We start from the raw sequence: 23,627 nt of genomic DNA on the forward strand, positions 1-23,627 counted from the left end.
GGGGACCAAAGTGATAGATCAATAGATTTGGTCATCTTCCCCCCCCCTCTTTTTTTGCTCATTTTTTCATTTTGGGGAGAGGGACCTGACCCCTAAGTCCCCCCTCGCTACAGCCTTGCATTCTAGCATGTACCGATTCGTTAAAAGTTTTGCAGAGGAATGTGGATGAGGCACATATGTGGTTCAATAGTAGGGATGTAAACCAGTATTCTTCAACCACTGGTGCCAATCATGTAGAGAGAATTATATATATTTTTTCCTCATTTACTTTTTGCTGGCCTGCAAACTATTCTTAAAATTTATTTATCTTTTTGTTGGTCTGCAAGTTGTTTCTCACATTTATTTTCTGCTGGTCCACAAATTATTTCTTCAATTTATTTTATTTTTTCTGGTCTTTTGCAAATAATTTCTCCCATTTATTTATTGCCGGTCTGCAAAGTATTTCTCCCACTAATTTATTTTTTTCTGATCAAGATATTATTTCTTTCATATGTTTATTGCTGGTCTGCAAATTTTATTTCCATTTACTTACTTTTTTTTTACATGTCCTCAAATTATTTTTCCCATTTATTTATTTTTCAGTCCGCAAATTATTTCTCATATTTCCCATCGGTCTGCAGCTGTTATAAAGCAGGCAGACCTACAATACGATACTGACATACGATGAAAATTCAAACATTTCTATCTTTACTTCAGAAAATGAAAGATGGCAGCATGAACACAAAATGGTTGAAGAACACTGCTGTAAACCCTGTCCATTAGGAAGCAATGAACCTCGTTTCCCTAACCTGGTCAGGAACCTTTCTGCTCCAAAAAACCTTGTTAATTATGCAAAAAAAATTCTAATGATGCGAGCTGATCTTGTCAAAAAGCCTCACCACAAAGAGCAATAGGCCTACAACGATTCAATCATTACACTTCAGTAATAGTTAGAAAAATTGATGACATGACCACATATAATAAGCATTACACAGAAACAAACTTCACATTAGGTCCATAACACATACGTTGGTTCCGTAGAGGAATATGGACAAGGTGCATGTGTGGTTTAGTAGTAGTACCTAGGGACCAGTCGCTGTGGTGGTCGAGTGGTCATAGCGACGGACTCTCATCACCGGTGGGGCTCGAACCTCACCGTCGCCACAGTGGTGGTCCGCTGAACCAACCGACACATTCATATTTAACATCACAACACCATAAATACACATTTTTCAACATCACATTTTCTGGCACATTCCACTAATTAATAGAAGATGAATATATTAGAAATTTCTTAACCGTTTGAGTGGTGTTTGAAATTTTCCTGATTCACATTATAACTGCCACAGTGGAAATCACTAAACATTCTAGAAATTGCCACCTACTTTAAAGAATATTTTTTTACCTGATTGCATGAGCTGATAAATGGTTTTCCTGAACACCGAAAATAATAGTTAAAAAAGAATATAGAATGGAAAAAACTATCATTTTTTGTTATTTATTCTCTAAGCATATATGTTATGCTACCCCAAAAGGAAAGGGGAAAATATTGTGTCTCTTTCTTTTGTTATCAGACTTTGAACAAAAGCTGACTCCGCCCACTGGCAGTTGATCAACATGTTGTGCATGGATGATAAAAAAATGTTCGACAGTGAGAGCAACTTCAATGCGGTAGCTGGGCTCGGGACTGCCAAAGTAAGTGGGTTTTAAGGTGGCAAGATATTTTGTGATTGCCGAAATGAAAGGCATCAAGTTAGGCGGGATATCAAGTCATTGCCGCTGTAAGGGTTAAATGAATGAGAGGTATGTGCTGTTGTGAGTGATAGTAGTGGTTGTACTTAGTGGTAAAAGGAAATAACTTAGCTATCATAAACTGGCAAAAGCAACCCTGGGCAAAATATGGAATATGGCCCACATTGCACTCGGGCAAACTCATGATTAAACTGTATTTCCCAGACACCATGCTTACAATCTTCAGCATTTGTGAATATAAAACACCCCCTTTTCCAAGTCTCATCATGCAACAACACATGGCAGATTAAATCCATGCCTTTCCATCATTTCCCAATCACAATGTGTTAATTACAGATATCTCAACATTGCATTAACAGATGTATGAGTATGTTATGCAATTAGCAGTACTCACTTCAAACCTATGCAGACTAATGATCTCAGCTTGACATCCATTTGAGCATTTGCTGCATCATGAGACAGGTTTACAGCTTGAACAGACTGAAATATATTGAATAATAATATGCATATAAATTAAATGTCTCGATTGTTTAAAACAGTGGTTCTTAACTTCTATTCTTTCCCGCATCCCCAATGCAATACCATTTACCTTTTCGCACCCTCTTGGAAAATGCATTTTACAATTCATTAGAAAACTTCTAATTAGCTATTTATCAATTGTTTTTTATAATCTTTTCAAATACTATTTAATTCCTTTTTTGGCAATGATAAATAATCGTTTCTGTTACAATTGATTAACTTTATTTCTTTTTGAATTAATTTTAAAAAATGTATAATTATATATACGTTCATTTGTAAAAAAAATTACTTTTTTTCAGATTTTTCAAACTTTTAAGAGAAAAATAGTAAATGCAGTCTTCTTTACTCATGGATGAAAATACCAGCCCTCTCTAACAACAATATATTTTATATATGTTCGACACTTGACTAAATGTTTTTGTCATGCTGACAACGCTATCAAATCTAAGTGCTACATGTTAATAACGCAAGGTACAAATGTAAACAAACCACAAAATACCATGGCTACTAATAATATTTTTCCTGAATCAAAATGGAAACAAGTATAATCGCTAACCAAAAAATAATCTTTTGCAATGCAAATTATGCATGACAGTCCTATTACAAGTAAAAACAAGAAAATTGAGGTTTCAAAATGTTGGTATGGTTCATATTTTTTAATGAAATGAAGAATTCAATTTTACTTACAATTTCAATTTTCCTGAATCAACAACACAATCAACATTAAAAATTTTTTTTTTCATCTCAAACCCGGAAAATGATTAATTTTTTGTTAGCTTTTTAATGCTTAATTAGTTTTCAACCGTGGCATCCCCTGTTAAGAACAACTTAACTGAACAACTTAAAATACCTAAAGTTTGACAACATTTATGCCTCACATCCATATTCAAAAACAGAGAAGAAACTCACCCGGTACAACATCTCCTCTGGAGTAAGAACCTTACCATCTTCATCAAGCCTGTCAATAAATTGTGAAATGTTTTGAATGATAAATAAAAAGGCAAGAACTTACTTTATAGTATGAATGTACTTGTAAAGGGAAAAATTCTTTTGCATTTGATAGCATTATATATACGTGATGAAATTCATGGAGATTCAGACTATGTTAAAAACCGACACATGCTTGCAATCAACTTGTATATATAGATAGAAAGCTTTTTTTCTTTTCATCATTCAGGACTCTCACTCATAAAAAGAAAAGATGGGGAAAAAAGGACTAAAAAGTAGGGATGGACTGTAGCCCCCTTAAACAACATAATCATACAAAAAAATATAAAAGAAATAAAAACATTTTTATTAAATTTTTTTTTTTCCATAACACTATTTCAGTATCCCATAACATTGACTCAATCCAAAGCAAAATTACAGAAATGACTTGGAAAGGAAAACAATTTTTGGCCAAAACAGTGCACTAACAACTTCAGATAATTCTTTTGTCTCTCTCCTCCCAATATACAGTGAAACCTGTATAAACAGACAAATTATTTTCAGTTATAGACAGGTTTCCATCATATAAAGGTACTCGAAAAAAATATATTCAGTATTTATTTTCCACCATTATGCAAAAAAAAAGAAATTTTAATTTTTAAATCCCTTCTTTTGCATTTTTTAAAAATTGTATTTCTTTTTTCCATTTTAGTTTGTTGATATTGTTCACTAATGAGTAAGTGTTTATTAGTATTCATTATAAACTTGCAATGTATTAACCAGTATGGGTCTCTGGACCCCTTGTCTCATCTCTTTTGTCCCATCTTTCAGACCATCAAGTAGTAAATACGATTTTTTTTTTCAACCAGGCAGAAGTTTTTAACAACTACTCTACTCGTTGAACTCTCAAACTAAGCAAACAAAAAATTAATAAACTAAATGGTCCACATACGTTCTCCCCCCCCCCCCTCCAAATAACTTTGAAAACGATGCAATTTCTGCTTTGACAGAATCATCAATTGCAATCTACAACATTTGTAATATTTGACAATATATCAATGATTCCCTGCTCAATTAAAATCAATTATATGCATTTTTTTGATAAGTTTCGGTAAAAAAATAGGACAAGTGGGAGCCCTCTCTGCGTTATTATTGTACACATAAAGGTTATTATTTTTTGAGGCTCACAAGCCAGCTTAGCCTCAAAATATTTTGTACCTGTATTTTGATTAAATGAATAAAATTATATTATCTTAAACTTTTTATTTCAGTCTATAGATTCTGTGCCTAAGTGATGCAGTGGTAAGATCTTCCACTATGAAGGTTACCGTCAAGGTCCACTGGTTCGAATCCGGGCATAGAACGTCAGAAACAAGTTCTTTACCTACCGAGCCTGGGGAGACCACCTTCATTTCCCACCGAACTCAAAATTGCCATATGGCGATATATGACCAGAGTTGGTGTGCAGTAAAGTAGTCTATAGATTCTAACTATAATATTCATATGAAAGACAGTTTTGATGATTTAAAATTCTCTTCAACAAAACCCAATATCTCAATTGTGAAAATTTCACAACTAAATTTGTATGATATTTATAAAAAAAATTACATGGATTGTTATTCAGTCAATGCCACTTATTATAATCACGGATAACGTTATTATTCGAGTATTGTTATCACTTTTTGCACGGAACAGACCAATACTGTTACATGGGAAAAAATTTGTTTATAGTTATCTGGATTTCAAATAATGCAATCAAATTTTTTTCTATCGAAAGGTTCTTTTAGCATCCTGAAGCTAAAGTTTAACGAATCATACTTTTTTTCCCTGTAACTTATCGTAATCAGGCTGGAAAGACTGTGCAGGAGGCTAGAAGGTGTTCTCTTCCCCTTCCACTGTTTGACAAACATTTCCGTATTTAATGCCATAATCAGTCCGTAGTATTTGCTGTGATAGATATATGTGTGGGGTTGCTTTTCAATGACCTTCCTATAGTGAAGGGGAATGTATGACAAAACCAAAGCACTTTCCTTCAGTTCTTTCAGTTGATAAGATTCAAATTTCTTTTCCTGAGAGATTTTCTTAAGGAATCTATGAAACGTATTGTGTACATTAAAAAAATATTGTAATTAGTGATCTACATTACACAAATTCATTCTGACGCCTCATTTGGCTGATTAACAAAAATGTAAAATTGTAGCTTAAAGAAAAAACAAAGAGGTCTCGTCATGGAATAGAATTTGTTTTAAAAATGAAATGATTGAACTTTTTGAAACTAATTATATGGGCAAAAAAAACTGTTGTCCCGTTTTACCAATCCAGTTCCACATACGTCCCGTTTTACCAATCCAGTTCAACATACGTCCCATTCAACCAAACGGGATGCATGGTTACTATACTTATAAATGGGACTTTTGTCGGATATAGTTATCAGGGACCAAGAATCCCGATGTTAAATGGTGTAGACTGTATTAAAAATTAACTCACCGGAATGTTTTGCATAAAACAAGTCTTGAATACACAGAATTGAAATCTTTCTCTACTTCTTTATTCGCAACCTGAAATGAAAACTAAAAGTCAACTTAAGTTCTTGAAAAAAGCAAAGGCATCACAAAATGAATGTGATTACAATCTACAAATAATTGCTCAATAATAAATACATATGAACACTACCATTGGCGTATGCAAAGGGGGGTTTGGGGTTCTAACCCCCTTGTGCTAAGAGTATAGTGTTATTTTGCAGGAAAAAAAGTAAAACCACCCTCAGAAAGAGAAAATCTGAACACCTCCCCCACCCCGAGAAAATTTTGCATATCCTTAAGAACACTACCAATATGATTTTATGTCTGCCATCATAGGAAAGAGTTTTTTGGACATTCCACAGTGTTTGACCTCACCCTTAATGTTCCCCCAACACTGTTTGTTGAAACATGATCAGGACAGATTAAGACCCTTGAGGGCCCTAAGCACTTGAGTAATTTTGCTGCCCCCCTCCCCTTTTCATGAAATTGCCCAATTTTTGTACATTTGAAGGCTAATAATTTTTACTTTCAGACTTTCTTCATGTTTAGCTTTTTTTGCAGAGAATTGACAATATCAGATACTGCCAATTCTCTCCAGGGTGACCATACTTGCAGTATTTGGTTGTTAATAAATGGAATAGCTTACCCCCGGAGGTAGTAAGTTGTAACACAATTGACACGTTTAAAAAGAAATAGGATAAACATGGGGTAAATCGAGAAGCTATCCATACTTAGAATAAGACAACCATAAGTATTCTTTATGGGCATTGTATGATATTTATCACGTGTATATATTGTTCATAATTTTTGTTAATTGAATTTTTAATTGGGTTGCTGTATTATCAAAATATATGACATCCATATTGTTATGGGCATCTTTTTCTCGGCCACCTCGTTGGGCATTTTGCCTGTTGTGGCGTTGTATTTGTATTTATTTTCCTTCTATCTATTCATTGAATGTATCACTTGGAGAAAAATAAAACCCATAAGAAACGCGTTAAATAAAGTTTTATATTTCAGAAGTAGATAGAATATGTGAATATTTCTAAGCACATATTGCATTTGCTTGAAAGGTCCTCCCTTTCACTTTTTGTAGTCTTTGACGACATCTTCAAAACCAAAGCTACATATAACACATTTGCTTCTACTTTTAGTAGAGATGAAGCCTGTTATTCTGTAAATTTTTGTTCCAATGCTTGACATAATTCTAGCTTCAAAATTATAAAGTTACATTTCTGTAGCTTATCCTTAAAATTTTTCTTAATTAAGAATTCAAATAAATTTTACATCTTATTTGTGAGAATTGAGCAAGCCACAGAAATGCAAATTAATGTTATTATCACTATTTTTATTTTTTGCCAAAATGTAAATTTTGGAATTTTTCCTTTCATATATCTTCCAAAAAGACATAGTCTTTCAAAACATTCGAAGATATTTTCTCCCATTGAACGTTTTTTAGAATGTCCGAACCAGCTTCAGGAGGAACCACTGAACCTAATCATGGTCACAATATTACCCACAAGTACGGTAGAGTGTCAATAATCTGAGGTGAATGGGAACATGTGACTAATTAGCATGTTGGCCAATATGCATCGAGATGCATGATTCAAACATAAAAATTTAATTTTACTCCTCTGAATTCCGTTAAGGAGTGAAAAAGGTTTAGGTAATTTTTTTTAATAGTTATTTCTCACTAAAAAAGTTTTTTTAGGAGGAATTTTAAAAAATTCCAGCATACCTCAGATTATCTAGAATTCCAAAATTTCAGGACTTAAATTATTGAGACTCTACTGTATTTTATGTTTGGTTGATCACTACCGTCGAGGACATTTTTTTCTGATACATTTTCAGAGTTTTAGAGAGTTCAGAGATCTAGATTTCGTAATCTAGATCTAGTAGCATTTCTTTTGCTTCTACAGTGGGTCAAACTACTCAGTTGATACACTTATGATCCATATATAAGAGCATACCTGCAGACCCGCATGTTTTAAGTTCATGTTCTTAGTCTGTATAACCTGACTTACTCAGTGCCTTCTCGATCTAGAATTACATCTGGTTACAATTTTCCAGAGTAAGTATGCAAATCGGAAGGCAGGTACGTCAGCTAGATAAGGGACCCATCAAAAATGTACTACACAAGATAGATCTTTTAAGGGCACAAGGAATCTTCCCAGAGAAATTTTGAGTTATTAACCTTCAAAAAGGATTTTAAATTAACCGATATTAATTTTTGTTAATATATTAAAGTTTTTACTTTTGCTATTTTAATTCTTTTTACAAAAATATTTTTAATTTTTAATCCGCATTTGGATGGTACAGTTCCTACCTGCGTGACTATCTGGAGTCTATAATACTATTAGGAATGCCACGTGGTTAGGGAGCTAACTTCTGACTGTGCAGGTCCGGGTTCAAATTCTGGTTCCGGCATGGATTAACACTAACAAAATCCCTGGATAGATCATACAGATCTCTTAGGAATACGTGAGGATCACATTTAAAAAATTAAAAAAAACCAAAAAACAACAAAACACATGCTAACGTGTGTGGACTCTAGTTTACAATATTATTAGTTTCTCTAGATTTAAGATTTCAATAGTGTTGCTATGGAAATAGCATGTGCCTCATCGTGCGTCAAAGAAGAATTGTAAGATACTTCCATTTCCAATATGATCTTTGAGGACTTTCTACTAAATGGTTGATATTGTGAAAAAAAATTGTACATTAATAAAAATATTATTCGATAACTTTTTGTGATGCCCCTTTTTCTCCTGATGCCCTAAGCACATGCTTATTTTGCTTAATGGTTAATCCGTTCCTGAACATGATGATGCCAAATACTTGCATCACGGACATGTTGAAGATGAACTCAAACTAACAATGGCTATCAAGCATGAAAAACTCTTTCCCATTTATAAATAATTGCTACTTAAAACTCGTATTCAAAGGAGGAAAAAAATGAGCTGAAAGATTCAAGATATCAGAAATATTATCTATTGCACTGCTGTAAAGGGTGATTCAACAATTCCCACTTGCTGCATTGAACTGGCAAACCGCTGATCCTATAGGCATACTTTCAATTAGAAAAATACAAATACAAGGGCCACAAAACAGGCAAATTGCCCAACTAGGTGACTGAAAAAATTTGCCTATAAAAAGTACCCAAATGATGTGTAGAACTTGGATACGTCATTCATGTTGTAGGAGGCTCTATTAGTTATTGGTAAAACTAATAAAAATGATAACTTTTTATAAAGACACCCTATACTCAAAAACCCAATAAGAAAATTGCTTCCATTTCTCCTGAGACCCCAAAAAAAATCATGTTTCCAAGTGCAATATTTGCAGAGGTGTTTGAATTATAAAAACCGTGAAAAGTTGGGATAGAACAGCATAAATGAGGAAAAAGAAGCATTGTCCATCAGATTACACCATTCTTTTCTATTTTTTCCAATTTTGAGTTCAAATATCTCAGCGAATATTACACTTGGAAATGTGAAAGTTTTTTGCTGGCCTCAAGAAAGACAGGGCAACAACTTTCTAATTGTGCTTTTGAAGACAGGGTGCCCGTATAAAAAGTTATTATTTTTTTTTAATTTTGATTACACAACCCTATGCAACATGAATGACAAATCAGAGTTCTAGATATCATTTGGATACTTTTTCTAATTGAAAGTATACCTCTAAGATCACAGGTTCGCCAGTAAAAAAGCAGCAAAGGGAATTATGACTTTGAATTAACACCATGTATATAAATTTGCCAAAGATTTGTCAAATTTAGTGGATCAAAATTTCACAAAGAGTGAAATATGGATTTTTTTTAAAAACTCTCATATTAATTTGATTAGAGAATTTAACAAAACCTTGATAGCAACGTGAAATAACTGATTCAAAAAGAAATAAGTAAAATGAACAAACCTCCTCTATGAAGAGCCATGGGTGACACGGACCACCAAGTATCGATGATTTCTTCATTCCATGCTCAAGAACAGCTTTAATTGCTGGACAAAGACTGAAAATGAAAAATTATAGCAACAATTTTTCCCAGCAATAAATTTTTTTATTAAGCTTATAATAATATCATCAGATACTTTACTCAAAATGATATAAGGATGCATGCGTCTGTGTTAAAACACCAAAACATAAAAGCCAGCCCCTCTCAGGTGAAAGCTAGGTTTTATAAAAAAAAAAGTGGTAAAAGCGGGGATAAAGTCCACTGAGTGACATACAAAGGATGGAGGGGGGCACAAAAGGTTTGAGGAAGGTCACAAGGAATCTCTTCCAGAGAAATTTTGAGTTGCCAACCATCAAAATGCAGTTAAATTAACAAATACAATGTGTGATTAAAACAGCATATGAAAGCATTTCTCCTTTCTTCATATTTAAATTTTTTTAAATATTCAATTTTTTTTTTTTAAATTTTGATCTTAGGGATCTGAATCAGTGATATTAATTTGTTACCATCAGTCAATAGGTCTATACAGGGTGATTATAATCAAGTTTTTCTCAAAAACTGCTTATCTGAATACAGCCAAATTTTCAGGATATCTTAATTAGACCACGGGGGAAGAGATTTATGAAATGAAATAAAAAAAGTTAAATTTTCGACCACCAGATGAAAAAATTTTACTTTTTTTATTGAATTTCTCTCCCCCCCCCCCCCCCATGGTCCATATAGCATATATACAAAGTTTCAATAGAATACATCCACCAGAACAGGCACTACATAGGTCTGATCCATGTCAGTGTACTGATGGGCACTATTATCTGAGCAGTGCCAGAATATTGAAACTACTCACACCTATATAGCGCCCGTTCTGGTGGACATATTCCATTGAAATTTGGTATACATGGTGGTTCAGAAAAGATGGGAAAAACTTTGAGGTGATAGTGCACACCAATACAAACAATTGTCATCAAAGAATGCATGGTCTAACATGAAATGCAAAAGTGCTAGCATGTTTTAAAATGGCTGCTTTGCAAGTGTTAAAATGGCATTCCTGTTGAAATTCATCGGGAGAAAAAGAACACCATGCATGCAAATGTAACCTGGGGAAATCTCATCTTCACACCTGTTTTCCTGTCCTTGTACGACCTGCATCAGACTGGGAAGCAAGAAAGGATCCTATTTTGCACAGCTGCCGATGCAAGCACGCAAATGTTTTCGGATTTGGCAACTGCCTGTGGGGAAAACACTCACTGTACATTTGCGCTGCTTCTGTGGTACTTCTGTTCACAGCTCCACAAATGAAATGCATGTCTACTTTTTCAATATTACTAAAATGCACCATTATCCCATATGCTACAACTACTAGAACAGTTGCATGCTAGAATAACTTCACAGGGCTGGCGTCTGCGCCTTCTATTCACTGTGACACAGATATTCATACAATTTCTTGTTCCCCAAGTTACATTTGCATGCATGGTGCTCTTCTTCTCCCAATAAATTTCAACATGAATGCCATTTTAATGCTTGCGGAGCAGCCGTTTGCATTTCATGTTAGACCATGCATTCTTTGATGACAATTGCTTGTATTGGCGTGTACTATTACCTCTTAAAGTTTTCCCCCATCTTTTCTGAATCACTCTGTATACATTATATGGACCAAGGGGAAAAAAGGAAATACAATAAAAAAAATTGCCAACTTTTCACCTGTTGGTCAAAAATTGAACTATTTTTATATTGCATAAATCTCTCTTTCCCATGGTCTCATTAAGATATCTTGAAAATTTGGCTGCATCTGGGATGAGTATACTCAGAACATGGGAACTTTAAATCACCCTGTATTTTTAAAAGTGATGAAAAATCAACACTACTGTACGTGTTACCATGGTTTTGGTTAATTTCACGCTGGAAGTTAAAAAAAATTCCAATACATCAATCAAATAACTCAATTTATAAAGCAGTTAATCAGGGCATTGCTTTGGATTTACATGCAGCTACTCTGCTTCATCCTCACTACTGTGATTGACATATATTTTTATATTTTTCTTCTTCTGAGCAACCAGGAATTAAGATGTTGTAACTAACCCCACCATGATAGTGGTCATATAGCTATCTTCTGAAGATGTCCCCCCTCCCATCGAGTGTCAAAACATGAAATTCATAGTATTTCCATGTTATTTACCTAAAAATTGTTGTTTCTTCTTTATTGTGTTTATTATGAAATAAAGGGGTCTGAGAGAAATGCTTTTGAATGTTATCCAGCGTTACATTGGCCTATTTATTCCTATGGGCACTTAGAAAAAAAAAATTGCATTGGAGAAAAAGGGTGTGTGTTAAATTCACGTCAGTACAGTATTCAATGCATAAAATATTGTGGAAAGGGGGAGGATAACAAAATATTGAAACTTACGTTCCTCTAACCAAATCTGTTATAGTCTCAGACACAGAGTCATCTCCAGCACTCGAATACTAAAATGTGTAAAGGAATGGATGCAGATGAAAAAATATATATATATTAATCCTTTGCAAAAGCAAAAACTAAAAGGGAAAAAAATCACACACAAATAAACTTAAATAAAATTAGATCTACAGTTTTAAATTAAGAAGGAAAATCGACTTTTTCCTTCAAACAAATTGTTAAAATCAATATTTTTGCTCATATTGACTAGTGTGGTTACATTAATTCATAGGTAGTCTAGTGAAAATTCATAAATTATCTCTTATTGTGAAATAAGAATCTTAATTCATTCTGAGCATATAGGAAAAGATAAACACTAAGGGATTACTGGATTTCATAAAAAATCATGTCTTTAAAGGCAAAAATGGCAATACAATGTGATACATTAGTACAAGGATTGATAAATAACAAAACAAAGAAAATTTATGTATCAGAGCCAGAATTTTTTAGGAGTCAAACATATTTTTTTGTCAGATAAAAAAGGGCCTAAAACAATTTTCCTTCAACAGTCGACACTTGTTTTTATGAGCCCATACGTATGTGAAAAATAGTTTCTAAATGGAAAAGGGTTTTAAAGTAATAATACGATTAAATACTCGACGTTTGCCGTATAGCTGTGTTTGTTTTGAATTTTGGGTAAACCCAAACGTCGAGTATTTAATCGTATTATTACTTTAAAACACTTTTCCATTTATAAACTATTTTTCACGTACGTATGGGCTCATAAAAACAAGTGTCAACTGTTGAAGGAAAATTGTTTTAGGCCCTTTTTTATCTGACAAAAAAAAAATGTTTGACTCCTAAAAAACGTGTATAGCCGTGTTCGCTTTGAATTTTGGGTAAACCAAAACGTCGAGTATTTAATCGTATTATCAAACCCAAAAGGTAATCCATTTTTATTCTTTAAAGTAATAGCATATACTAGCTATTACTAGCACATACATAGTTTGGAACCATAAGATAACTTCATAAAAACGAACAGTTCGTAGATTGGAGGTTCATAAAATTGAGCGTTGACTGTATTTATTAATTTCTCCCATTTTCTGAGACTTGAGAACCCCTTTAACCTGCCTTAGTAAACATGCAGACAAAAATTTAGAAAATTTTGTCTCACCCTGACTCTAATTTAGCAATAACACATAATTTTGAGAGTTTATTTCAATATTTCAGTTACTTTAGTGGCCTGGCACATGAAATTTGTAAAGACCCGCATAAATACCCAACCAATTAACTGTTCAGAATCACTCTAGATATAACTTCTGGTTGTCATTAGTCAACAGATAACCAGCATAAATCTATCATAGTCTATCAACAACTAGTATTCATGCATGCGTTTTCAAAGCTCAAGTCATTGAAACATGATGAAAAAATGAACAATTCATAAAACAAGTCTCTCATACCCCAAACAACATGAAAGGAGGAGGAACAGAACATGCTTTGTGTGAAGGACAGAAATAAACAAGCATGAATGTGAGCAAATAGGAGAAAATCTCAAATTAAAAAAAAATTCACATTGCACATGCATCGCTACAAATAGAGAAGTACAGAAGTTATTTATAATTTCAGGCATTACTTGTTGCCATTAACCCCCTAAAATCTTGGGATGCTTTTCGATGATTAGAACTCAAGTTTTGTCTGTCAGGTTAGCAGCTTTAGCAAGCCCAGTCCCTTATTCTTCTGAGTAGCTATGTCCATTTGAGTGTGGTAATCACTCACGGTTCTGATCCAGTGCTAAATTAAAATGCGAACCAACACAAAAACGCTTAGATATCCAAGCCCTGACCGAACTTTGTGTTCTCCTGTATTTCCTGCACGGCCAGTTATTAACAACGCCCTCTTGGCATGTAATGAATTTTAATTGAAATGTGATGCCAGAAACACCCCCCAACAACCAATATTTTAAATTTTTCTATCAGATATTTAATGCTTCTGTTTTACCTGTTTACTTCTTTCATCCAAGAGTTCTACGAATTTAGCCGGAAACCACCCTCGTAATCCATTCAGCTCCCCTATCCAGCAATGCTCATCCTTCTGACTTATTATCTGCAAGAAATAAACAGGTTTAAAACTCTTTTCCTCCACATACATGCCAATTACTCTATCTAGCCTGCATCCCAAGTGCCACAGTTACCTATTCTCTCATTCATGTCGGTAGGACACTAAGAACTTATTTCATTTATACCGGAATTCAGAAATTCTGCCATATTTTCAATTAAGACATCAGTGAGATTCAATTAATTTGCAGCGATATACTCATTTGTGAAGCCATTGTGAATTATTTCTGTTGATCCTAATAATTTACCTAAACATAAAGTTTGTCTCTCGCATACTAATGATGAAAAACACCCCTAAAAGCGGCATTATAATAGGGGGAAGAGCACAAGAAGAAAATATGGTTCAGAGGGGACTCTGGGCAATAAAAGAATAAGGAGCATTGACTTGGTTCATACATAAGATTTTTTTTAACCAATACAATAGTGAGATAAGACAGACATGCATATGCTAAACAGTTGAACGAACCAAATGTCACATGCAAATAAAACAAATCATAATTTGAGTGAAAAAAAACAACCAAATGCATCTGAATTATATATAAAAATAAATAAAAAAAAATCAGATTATAGATGGTAAAAAATAGGAATGAAAAGCAACACTTTGATATTATGTGCCATTATGATAATTTTACACAAAAATCCCACAAATTTCAAATTTTTTGTGATACATATGCTAAGATTTCATAAAAGAATATATTATTCTCGAAGAACTCAATCATTGATGTATGTGAAATGGTGAGCCACGAGAAGCAAAATCAAATGTTGAGAACCTCTTTAATTATAAAGCATACCACTTGTGTGTATCTGGACTGCATCTGAAAAAACACAACTATATTGAAAACTTGAGCAACCTGGAAACAAGTTGGTACCAGACACCTTAGATATTGAGAAACTATGTTGATAGAGACGATCCTAGAAAATGTAAAAATGATAGCCTGCCAACAGTAGGTAGATTCATTTTGTCTCATGACAGCTCTTTTCTGCGCATATCCAGCTTTCTAATCTCATACTACTGCATTTTAAATTTTTAGTCAACTTTAGTTTGACATGAATAATTTGTTGCCACACAATTTCTAATAAAGAGCATCGCTTGCTTTGGAAACTGGCACCACAGATGTGAAAAAAGAACTTTTTGAGCACGTTGCTGTCTGAACCAAACAAAAATGATTCCATCAAATTGATGCAATATGGTTTTGTCTGGCAGGTGTTTCAAGTCTTTTTGGTCACATTATTGCTCTCCAGAAACTTCAAAATACCATTGATGAATATGAATTGATTGCGAATATGAATTTATGAATTAATTTATATTCCAGGGACTTGAATGGAAAATATTTGAAATTGATTTGATGGTAAATTAGTGTCTAATTGTGAGGCACCACTATAACAGCATGCCAAATTGTGACAAGAAATGGGCTGATATTTGATACAAACTTTACTTCCCTGTATAGGAATGTGTAAATCATCAAGTACTATTATGCAAGTTTTCACAAATTCTAAATAGAGGAAATGTTTCTGTAAGATGTTATAAATTGACCCTGCATTTATTTATAAGGAATTCTCGTATTCATCTCACCTTTACCCAAATATAATAAAGTTTTAATGAAAGTTGAAGTTGAATGTTTAGTGAGGTATATTAATTGTACCATCAATATAAAGAAATATGTATATAGGGGATATGGAGAAGAAGGCAATAAATATTTACTCACAGTGATTATATCATTCTTACGAAAACCAAGCTCATCATCGTCATGCCTCTCAAAATCAAGGCATGCTTTTGCTCGTCTCCTTCGAGTCCTGGATACATTAGCAAAAACTTCATGATCCCTTGTATGACCTTCCATAGAGTAATCAGCTACAAGATTCTAAAGAATTATGAATGGAAAAAACACAAATGAATTAAAATAAAAAAGCAATTATCGAAAATCAAAATGTAAAAATACAAATTGTGAATGAAAAAAACAAATGAAATGATGAGAAACAAATGAAAACAGTTCAGTTTGGCTCCATTCCTGGCTGCTCCTTATCAGCGCAGCAGTTGATTTGACATGATATATGGGCGAGTGCTATAGATTCAGAAGAAATTTATGTAAATTACATTGACTGCCAAAAAGCATTTGATAAAGTAGACAGATTGCTACTACTGAGGAAGCTAGCTGGCATGGGTGTTCCTGATGAAATTGTGAGGATAATTCAAGTACTGCTATCAGATAGGGTTTATCAGGTTCATCAGGTAGCCAGCGTCATGTCCAGAGAATGCCAGATGTCAAGCAGAGTCATCCAGGGGTTAGTGTGAGGTCCGATCTTATTTACTTTGTACACTTACGATATCACTTGGGCTGTTTCATCAATCCCTCAATTGCAATTCGCTGATGACACAAAGTTATTCTCTCCAGCAGAAAACACTAGAGGTCTAAGAATTGCATGCCAACAAATTTTTCAGTGGAGTCCCGTGTCAACATCAAAAAGCAGATCAATGCATTTATGCAGACACACCGATCCTGAATATTATCAACTAGGTAATGAAACGTTACAGCAATTAGATACATGCATGGATTTAGGTATGGTAATGAGTCGCATCCTGGATTTGATAAGTCATTATCATGGCATAGTCTGCAAAGCTAACAGAATTTCATACATGTTATGTATGTATGGCATACCATAAGTGTGATGCACATACGTAGTCATATGCTTTTTGTGTACACGTTTGCCTAACTCTGGAGTTCTGTTCACAGCAAGTATGAAGCCCTTGCAAAATTAAGGACATACCGCTTCTTAAAGAGCCACAGAGGTTCTTTACCACTTTACCAAACGATTAGCTAGCATGAGCGGTTGATATTACTAGAGGCTTCAATTTCTGGGTTTACACTCACTGGAATGACATAGACTGGCTGCAGATCTGAAGGTGTGCTACAAACTAGTCTACTAAATTGTTTATCTACCATCGGGAGAACCTTTCTTTGAGATCATAGATAGACAAGTTGTCCTACAGAGGCATTGCTTCCAGATAAGAATACCAACAGCCAGAAGAGATTGCTTTTCCCACTGATACAGATGCTGTATGGCAAGAATATGGAACTGCCATCAGAACTTGTCTCCCCTACACAAGATTTGCTTCCGCTATTGACAATTTGGACATGGCTCTGTATGCGAAGCGTTTTCCCTTCTAATATTTCTAATTATTTTCATTATTTATTCATTATTATTTTATATTATTATTACTTTCCAGTGTAAGAGCATTTCATATCTTCTGGGGTTATTGTAAATAAATAAATAAAACATAATTGGCGGATTATCCAAAAAACCCACCTTAGTGTAGAATAACAGTTAAACCCCCAATTTGATGAATTGGAAGAAACCAACAATTTTATATGCTGAATCGAAGAAATTACCAAATCTGAGTCAAATTGATCAGAAGCATAAACACACTTTGAACAGAAAATTTTAAAAGCTACTTAATTTGGGGTTACCGTTACAAAAATTGAAAAAAAAAAATAACCTTAAGAATAAAACTAGGATGCATGAAAAATTTCTTGTCAGAAGGTTGTTTGGTACATCCAACATTTTTATAGAATTCTGTCAAAATAGCCATTTTTTTACTTTTTCAAAAAATGCTTTCTCTTCACATGAACCACAATTCTTTACTTGTCAAGACAGAGCAGAGAAACTTGAAGTAACTTCTTTACTGGAATTTAAACATGTGGACAGCATGCTGCTTTATGATATTGGTGTACACCAGGCATCTTCAACCCATTGCTTGTGAGCACCATGGTGCTTCCTGAAACACCTAGGGTGCTCGATGCTCGTTTACAAATCGGTGCTCACAAGCACTTAATCAACATTTCAATTAGATACCTTGTACAAACTGCATTTGGCACAGTTTGAACTACTTGGCTCTTGCGCTAATAAAATCAAAATCCAATCCAATGCAAATTGCACTCAAAGATTGAAATCATCCTGCTTCCATGACTTTGTATTTCACACTTGTCGTAACAGTGCTCTTCTTTTGGTGATGGGTAAAGGATGGGTAGTGGTGATTAGAAAAAATGTTGAAGACCTCTGGTGTACACCAATTGGCAACTGAAACCTTCCCATGCCTGCTCATAATGGCTTTATCAACCCCTTCACTTAAAAAGAACAGATTCCTACTCCTAATTTTTGGGTTGTCTCTAAACAACAGCTGAAAGTCTAATCCCGGAAAGTCAAATCTTTGATTCTTTGTGGTTTTTGGGTTATAAGAAAGAAAAAATTGAGGGTAGTTTGAAAAAAAAAATCATTTTATTGAGAAATTTTATTCATTAAATAGGGGTTTGACTTTCATTTTTGTCGAAGATTAGAAAATGAAATGGTTAAATCAAAGAATTTGTTGAATTGGAGCTCGTTGTAGCCTGGAGTTCAACTGTTCATACACTTTTTCTTATAGGCTATGCCCATTTTTTTCTGAGAAGTCGGGATAGAAAACAAAAATAGTCCACACCACTTATTAGAATCATGGGCTATCATTTAGTTATTGTTATCACTTTCTAACAAATTGTTATTTCCGAAGTTGTTGTTTACTGGCACCATGTTGTATCATGCTGGGACAGCCTTGCGGGAAACAGAATGGACTAATATCATAACATGGAAAAACATTCATTTTTTGTTATTGGGCCTTTTGATAATGTTAGCCATTAGTCCATTGCCGGACTCGTGATGCGAGGATCCGGGTTCGAACCCCACAGTGGTGGTCGGCTGAAGTTGGTTTTCTGTGGTTCCCAACTTCAAGGCGCAAATGCGAGCCGATCTCCCCGTTAAAAAGTCTCGCCACAGAGAGCAACAGTCCTACAACGGTAAATCATTCAACCATAACACTTCACTCATAGTTTGTAAAACTGGGGGCAGATGACAGCACTACACATAACAAGCATTACACAGAAACAAACTTTACGTCAGGTTGCACTACACGTACACGCACATTCCCGCATGTACCGATTCGTTGGGGGGTTCCGGGGGGGGGGGGTGCATGTGTGGTATAGCAGTAGTAGGTAGGGGCTCGGGGATCCATGATGTTCAGCCACCTCGTTGGGCAATTTGCCTGTTGTGGCGTTGTATTTGTATTTGTATTTTTTTTTCATCAAAAGTTTTTACGTAGTCTGAAGCTAAGGTTTAACCAAACTCAATTTTATCCCTGTAAATTATTGTTATCAGGCTGCAAGACTATGTAGGAGGCTAGAAAGTGTTCTTTTCCCCCCCCCCCTTGTTGACAAATATTTATGTACGAAATGTTGTATGTACATATAGTAAAGGTAAATGTATGACGAAAAAACTCCTTCCTTCAGTTCTTGACCAGTTTCTTTCAGTTGACCAGATTAAAATTTCTTTTTTTCAGAGACTTTCTCAAGGGATCTATGAAACGTACTGTGTATATTAAAAAAAAAATCGTAATTTGTGATATACATTAAACCGTTCTAATTTAATGGCTGAATAACAAATTCAGAATTTTAGTTTTTTAAAAAAAGCAGTCCCGTTTTAAAGTAGAATAAAAAAAATAATAGAGCTAGATTGAAACATTTTGCAACCAATTATATGGGAAAGAAAACAAGGCGTCTCATTTTAGCAATACCTGTTTACCATACATCCAATTCAACCAGACAGGATGTATGGTCACTGTACTTGTGAACTTTTTCAGATACACAGTTACATTCATAAAAAGTTTGACGACCTTATTTTTGCTAAAATAGATTTGAGATCAATGTACTCTGTTCACATGGTGCTAAAACCCCTTACTATTCCTACAGATCTTTTTTATGTTACACGATTATGACTCCTCGCATTTTCTCTACTGTTCCTGTATCGGAAAAAATACTGCCGGATTATCTACTGCTGGTTTTCTTTCTCCCTCTTCCCGATGCAAGCCATATACTTAGTTCTAGTTCACAGGTTGGTGTGCCTCCCCACACTCAAAGTGGACTCTCCATACCACCTGCTGCTGCCACCTGGAACTTGTACTCTCAAAAACATGGGGCGTTTCTCGGCTTCTATATAACTGACTTTCTTCAGTGTATCTCAGGATGCAAGATGGACGTATTCTCTGTTCGCATGATGCTAAAACCCATCTTATTATTTCTACAGGCTAGTCCCATTTTCATATATGTTACATTCCGTATTTTAATTGTTTTTCTTTATAAGTTTCTTAAGTTTATTTCTCCCACATCAATCTCGCATCCTTTATTTGATTATTTCATATATTATATTTTATGTTCCTCCCATAGTTCCTCTACCTATCACATGTTTATTAATGTCTTGCCCCACCTTAGCCATTTTTTGTTTAGGGTTGTTCCTCTTGATAAGCAGTTTTTTCATCCACCCTTCCCCACCTGTTTCCACTGCTTTTGCTTTCCAGTGATATTGAGTCTAACACTAGTCCTAGGGTCACCCATTCTCCCCAAGTTTTCCAAATTCAAAAGCAAGAGATCTAGTTCTCTTTCCAATTCTTCCAAAGAACCAGACAACCCTTCTCCCTCCGATTCCTCTATGCTTCACAATATCCAGGATAAGCGACTTGCCATACTAAACCATCTCATGCTCCTATCCCAAAAGCAAGATTCTATCAGTATTCAACTCAATGGATTATCCCAGCGACTAAGTGCAGTAGATGAATTTCTGCCTATTGAGGATCTCCAACACCAAGTCTCCGACCTCTCTGAACTTCGCTCACCTCCAAAGTTATCGACATAGAGGACCGCTCTCGTCAGTCAAACCTAACTTTTTGTGGCCTCCCGGAGGAGGCCTCGGACATCGAATCTACCTCGACTCTTCAGTCTAAAATATAATTAAATGCTGTTCCAATCTTCTGTAACTTGAAATTTCCGCCTCCAATATCGACCATTGTCATAGAATTGACTCTAAAAGAATCCCCGGGGTCCCAGACTTTCAATAATTAAATTTAATAAACTCAAAACTAAAACTGAAATTCTTAAAAATGCATTTAAATTAAAAAAAACAGTAGTATTTCAATCTCTGAGGACTATTCACCTACGTGGGCAAATTTGGAGGGCCTTCCAAAAATGTTGCGACTCCGGATTTAAAGTTAAACTCTTTCACAACTTTGCCCTTGTCAACATCATCAAATACATTTGGGATCCCAGCATTAATGACATTATCCTGTTTCCCCAAACACCGGCACCTCCTCACTCAAAACTCAGACCTAACTTCTCCCCTTGATATTGCCTCCTAATTTAATCGTGCCTTCTCTTCTGTTTTCTCCTTCAATCCCACTCTCCCCCACACAATACTTCTTTTCTGATTCACTTCACAACTCCAATCCCATCTCTTTTTCTAAAGCTGGTCTCCTGAATATTCTAAAAAAAACTAAAACCCCACTCTACTAGCTCCAATGGGATCCCAAATCATATCCTCAAATTTCGCACAGATGAAATTTCTAACCATTTCATTATTTTCAATGTCTCACTAAACACATCTAAATTAGCCTCTGATTGGGAAATTAATAAGATAATTCCCGTTCATAAAACAGGTTCACTGTCCCATACTCTTAATTTTAGACCAATTGCAATCCTCTTGCTGCAAGCTCTTTGAACACATAATTGCCAAGGAAATCTGTATCCACCTAGACATGATTAACTCTTTCTTCCCTAACCAACATGGATTCAGATCATCGTTATCTGTATCTACCCAGTTAACACTTTTCACATGACTTAACAGACACCATTGACAAAAACCTACAAACAGATATCATTTTTCTAGAATTATCTAAAGCATTTGACAGGGTGCTCCATAATAAACTGCTACTAAAACACCTTGGTCTAAATGTTCAACTGCTTAAATGGGTGGAGGCCTTCCTCATTAACTGCAGCCAGTTTGTCTCATTCAAGGGCCAGAACTCTCCATTCCTTCATGTCAAGTCTGGCACACCCCAGGGTTCAGTCCTCTTGCCATTATTATTTCTAATTCATATAAATGATCTACCCGACTTCATAAACTCCCGTATCAGACCCTTTGCTGATGATTACGTCATTTACAAAACAGTGTCAAATTTTTCCGACCAAGAAACATCTCATTATTTCCGAATGTTACTCAACCTGGGAGAATTGCTCTTCAACTCCTCAAAAACAGTTTTTAATTGGCGTGAATTGTATTTAAAAAATCAATCAGTAAAAAGGGGTTTTTTTTTCAGATTTATAAATGGCATGTAGATGTGAATAGAAAAATCTATACAAAAATAGGATAATAGATTTTATTGTTGATGAATGAAGTATTATGGGGCCTTTCAAGTATTACATCATGATCGATGGGGGGGGGGGGGGGGTTCCAATTTGCTGACTTTTGATGACAAGGGGGGTTTGAATAATGCTTACGTCATCAACCACCCTATATGAAATATTTTTAATGGCATCTTACTCGGTACGCCAAAAACGAGGAAAAACCTTTCGATAGTTTGTGGTCACTTGAAGTAACATTCCCCCCCCCCCTCCATTGATAAGTGCCCTACAGAGCCACTTTAGTAATCTCTAAATGTTTCGGGGATCCAAGTGCTCTGGAAATGTGTACGGGCTGCTTAAGTGCTCTGGAACTGCCATGCATCACTTAAGTGATCCGTAATTATATGCCGTGGATCACTTAAATAATTTGAGAATGTGCTGCGGGTAACTTCAGTGGTGTAGAACCACACTGGGGGCCACTTAAGTGCTCTAAAAATATGTCACGTGTCACTCAAGGGAACTCTAAATGTTACACTGATCGCTTAAGTGTCGCGTGGTACAATTTCAGAACACTTAAGCTATCTGTAAAAATGTGCAGATTAGTTCATTTTACAAAATTAGGTTTGAGGAGGGCAGTTCGCATCAGATCACCCCCAGCGCCATATTTGGTCCGCGGGCTAAGGTCCTTTATGCGATTTATCATTATATGGCTTAGAGGGTGTATCCGTCGCAATGAATTTATTAAAGATAAATTTTGAGTTCATAGCCTTCAAATAACATTGAAATTAACAGAAATTGATTATAATAACATATAAATGTATTTTTTTCTGAAATTTCAAATTTAAAAACTATATATTTTTTGCATTAAAAAAAAATAAAGTTTTGATCGTCGGAGGGGGGGGGGCATGAGCCACCCTATGCCCCCGTGTACGGCAATGATCCCACCAATATGCGTTAAGATTGCTGACAAAGGGGCAGGGGCATGTGTCAGAAATGGCTAAAAATTTGCTTATGTAATACTTGAATGGCCCCTCTATACTGTTTCAGACCTTTTCTTTAATTTGGCTACAAATACTTTTGTCTTATTAGACAGAAGAAAAAAAATTTATAAAAACCCAAACCAACTGGGAGCTATTTCGTGAACATGTCATATAGTGAAATCTCTGGTGCACCTTCCAGTGTGTGGAAGACAGATGGCAGCACATCTCAACTCACGAAACCCACATCATCATAAGCACACATGCTCTGACATAATAGATACATTAAGGCTAGACAGAT

General features: G+C 35.0%; 1 protein-coding gene across 6 annotated transcripts in view; it reads right to left on the reverse strand.

The window, feature by feature from the left end:
- The window catches only part of LOC149063669 (small G protein signaling modulator 3 homolog), a 77,854-nt gene that overhangs the window by 17,135 nt on the left and 37,092 nt on the right, over positions 1-23,627 (reverse strand). For 4 of the 6 annotated variants that reach the window (XM_089255811.1, XM_089255809.1, XM_089255812.1 and 1 more), the window contains exons 13-19: positions 15,861-16,016; positions 14,039-14,143; positions 12,053-12,111; positions 9,615-9,708; positions 5,665-5,747; positions 3,160-3,208; positions 2,126-2,211 (exon numbers count right to left, since the gene is read on the reverse strand). In XM_089255811.1, coding sequence (XP_089111937.1) covers positions 2,126-2,211; positions 3,160-3,208; positions 5,665-5,747; positions 9,615-9,708; positions 12,053-12,111; positions 14,039-14,143; positions 15,861-16,016 — 632 coding nt within the window. The remainder of the gene's footprint in view (positions 1-2,125; positions 2,212-3,159; positions 3,209-5,664; positions 5,748-9,614; positions 9,709-12,052; positions 12,112-14,038; positions 14,144-15,860; positions 16,017-23,627) is intronic. The other 2 variants (XM_089255813.1, XM_089255814.1) reach the window with 2 other exon arrangements.

The sequence above is a fragment of the Pholcus phalangioides genome, unplaced genomic scaffold (assembly GCF_987345545.1).
Source record: "Pholcus phalangioides strain wild (caught in Gottingen) unplaced genomic scaffold, Ppha-v1.0 ptg000172l_1, whole genome shotgun sequence".
In the NCBI taxonomy this organism is placed as follows: Eukaryota; Metazoa; Arthropoda; class Arachnida; order Araneae; family Pholcidae; genus Pholcus; species Pholcus phalangioides.